This window comes from Limulus polyphemus, unplaced genomic scaffold, assembly GCF_000517525.1.
Source record: "Limulus polyphemus unplaced genomic scaffold, Limulus_polyphemus-2.1.2 Scaffold9796, whole genome shotgun sequence".
Taxonomy (NCBI): Eukaryota; Metazoa; Arthropoda; class Merostomata; order Xiphosura; family Limulidae; genus Limulus; species Limulus polyphemus.
The window spans coordinates 2,189-5,878 of NW_013675406.1; the positions used below are offsets into that span (position 1 = coordinate 2,189).

At 34.8% G+C, this 3,690-nt stretch overlaps 1 protein-coding gene across 2 annotated transcripts in view; it reads right to left on the bottom strand.

The window, feature by feature from the left end:
• Window positions 1–1,461: 1,461 nt before the first annotated feature.
• The window catches only part of LOC106476096 (GTP-binding protein Di-Ras2-like), a 15,735-nt gene continuing 13,506 nt past the window's right edge, over window positions 1,462–3,690 (bottom strand). For both annotated transcript variants that reach the window (XM_022380047.1, XM_013936768.2), the window contains exon 2: window positions 1,462–2,642. In XM_022380047.1, coding sequence (XP_022235755.1) covers window positions 1,883–2,611 — 729 coding nt within the window. In that variant the 5' untranslated portion in view covers window positions 2,612–2,642 and the 3' untranslated portion in view covers window positions 1,462–1,882. The remainder of the gene's footprint in view (window positions 2,643–3,690) is intronic.

A 3,690-nucleotide genomic window follows, 5' to 3' on the forward strand; every position in this document is an offset into this window, starting at 1 on the left:
AAAGACCTACACCATTACAAAGCACTGATGAAAGACCTACACCATTACAAAGCACTGAGAAAAGACCTACACCATTACAAAGCACTGATGAAAAACATTACACGATCAACTGTGTTCTAAAAACATATTACAGGTTGTAGTTCATTCGTCCTAAAACATTTCAAACGCTAGAACGTGTTTTGGAAACAAAAGCTGAAACGTATTTGGTTAAGAAGCATTTCAGAATTTGTAGCATAGATACATATTTCAAATATATCAAAATATCAAGTGTGTCCTGGACAAATATTCTAAAACATAATGTTTTCGTCTTAGAAACTTGTCCTTGAAATATGTCGTAATTTGAAACTTTTTGAAAAGTGTATTAAGTTGAAACTTGTCCTTGAATTATGCCACAGGTTGAAACTTTTCCTTGAAATATGCCATAAGTTGAAACTTGTTCGGACTGCGGACATTTGAGAGATTGAACTGAATTCTGCAAACATTTTAAAAGTTAAAAGATTCACGGAAATGTATCAAAATGTAAAGTATGTCTTAAAAACATATCGTGGGATGAAATGCGTTTATCCTGAATCGCGGGATGAAATGCGTTTATCCTGGGAACGTAACAAAAAGTGTAACGTAACCTGGAAATATATTAGATCGGAAGCGACTTAAGCACAACAAAAATTCAGACTTGTATTGTGAACTTGTCGAGATATTATGAATACACTACTAAATATACATTTATTTTACTCTTTGGAGCTCCAATCACCGGGTGACGAAGACTATAACGTAAATAACTAGCGCTGTTACTGACTGCAAGCTACGAGAAAAAAACATTTGTCACTGAAAGTTTGTAATCATTATTTTGTTTGAGAAAAAAACGCTCACTATCTTCAAATCTGCACTTAATGGATACAGAACTTACAAGTATAAAAAAATATTCTGCGTTTTTTACGCAATAAAGTTAGAGAAAAACAACAATCATTTGTCCTAAGTCCGTTAACGTATATTTTACACCTGAATAAGAAATTGTCGAGAATTTGTAACTATTTATTGATATTGTTTGTTTGTTTGGAATTAAGCACAAAGCTACACATTGGACTATCTGTGCTCTGCCCACCACGGGTATTGAAACCCGGTTTCTAGCATTGTAAGTCGGCAGACATACCGCTGTGCCACTGGTGGGCATTTATTGATATATTGCTGTAATGGTAGAGGATTACTTTAGTAAATAATATTACTCGATATTTTCACGTGTAAGAATGTTACTGTGTTTCACTGAAGCAACCCGAACGTTAAACTAATCAATAATATATATATACAAATGAAAAACTTGTATATCTATTGAATGACAATAAGCACAGATCGACAATTCATTGGTTTTTTTGCATCGCTGAATGTGCATCTTTTACTCCAAATATTCATTTCGTTTGTGAAAAACGTTGCTAAAATACATACATTTTTGGAACAACGACAAACTGCGATAGGAAGATTAAAAGTGCTTTATATTCTAACATCCAGTAATCAATACTGATATCATTATTTTAAAAATCTTACAGAATCAAGTAATTTGTTAATGGTCCCTAAAGCTAATAAAGCTCGATCTTAGGGGTCAAAACAGAAGAAAACAACAACAAAAAGACAATAAGAAAAGAGAAAATAATAAAGATGGCAAAATTATAGGAAAAGTGATAAAGATAACGTCAAAACTCTTGCAAAAAACCAAAAATGCTCTTTTACTAAAATTCAATGAAATCATATTGTCTTGAATACGGCCATAAAAACCATTAATTCATAAAAACAGGCTACTTCGTGAAAAGCGACATCTCAAATAAATTTCGCATTATACATGGAGTAGTTGGGCGTATTTGTTTAATTCCAAGCCCAGAATCTTAAAAATTCATGATGTAATACATTCATTTGTTTCTGTGTCGCTATGGGAACTGTCTCGGAATTTCGTCATTTTCTTACTAACTCGTCGAATGAGACTGCGGCTGCGCCGTTGAACCGAACTTTCTTCTGATGACCGGGATTTGCTACTTCCAGAAGCATGAGCGCTGGATCGTCGGTGCAAAGCTGTGGTATCTGCTGGAAATGAGATTTTGGAAAGTTGTAGAAATGCCTTGAATACCTCCCGAACGTTAATATTGTCCCTAGCGGAGCATTCCATTACTTTGACCCGCATGTGAGACATTTCACAAAAAATCCACTCGGCGACATCTTCTTTAAGAATTTCTCTTCTTCCTGCTGCCAGATCCAATTTATTCCCAACGATGATTAAAGGGATTTCTGGGAAATCGCTTCGCTGCTCTCGAATTTCCCCAAAACATTTCTTCAGCTCTTCAAAAGAGCCATTACTATTGACACTGTAAACTAACAGGAATGCTTGGGCATTAGCGATGGAAAGTCGTCGCATAGCAGGAAATTGGTTGTCCCCCGCCGTATCCAGAAAATCCACTTTCAAGATGAAAGTCCCCAAATCGAACTCCCTGTAATGCAGATCTTCTACAGTTGGAGAATGTTTTTCGCTGAAGGTGTTGAGTAGAAATCGTTTAAGAATAGCAGATTTTCCAACGCCTCCTCCACCAAATACAACTAGTCGAACGTGATAGGTTGCTTTCTCCCCCATTTTTGACCAATAGTGGTTCCAATCGTAAGTTCTATAGGTATAAAGAGAAAGAGTGTGTGAATAATCCGTTTATAGTTTCGATAGACATATGAATACGAGACAGAGAATAAAAACTGTCGATTAACTCATTAAAAACGAGCATATTACGTTCAATCGAATTTACAAGATCGGAAAAAATTGTCCAATGAAGCAGGAAACGGGAACAAAATTTATAATGTTTTTTTTTGTTTGTTTATGGGACAAATATTTTACCATTCTACAATAAACGACATTTTCAAATTGACTTTAAGTACGTTTTAGTATTTTATTTTACTCGAGTTTTGTCAAACCATACTGAAATAACATGATAAATAAAAATATAGTCCAGCAAATAATAACGTATTGCAAAACCTAATTTGGAATAGTAATATCACAAAATGCTCCACGTTGGGCCAGTGATAAATATATGAACTTACAACGCTAAAATATGGGGATCAGTTACTTGTAGTGATAGCCCATTGTGTGGCTTTGCGCTAAAAAAACACACGCGAAAGTTTCATAAAAATAAGCGTAATTGTAAAACATATAGATACTGCGGTTTAGTGTTTTTTTTTTTCATTCTTATATGTTTGTTTGTTTCGAGTTAAGAACAAAGCTACACAAGGGGCTATCTGTGCGCTGCACACAACGTGTGTCGAAAGCCGGTTTCTATCATTGTAAATTTGAAGACATACCACTGTGCCAATGGGATGCTCGTTCTTATAAATCATACACACATTTTAAGAGCCTTCAACAAGCTAAGCAGGGTGTTTTAAATCACTACGGAAATTTAATTATCGGGGTGTTTTAAATCACTTTCCATAATAAAAGAATACGAAACGTCATGGGAAAACACCACCGATACGCTTATGTTTCACTTGAAAATAAGTTTCTTTTAGACATTGATGGAGAGCTGAAGTAGTCAAGTAACAACGTCTATTGATTATGTAGCTATCGTAAACTATAGAAAAAACAAAATACTTTTTATCGAAAAGCTCTGAAAACATAGTTGTCACTTAACAAAGGACACTTGCTCGAAATGCTCTGAAAACGTAGTTCCC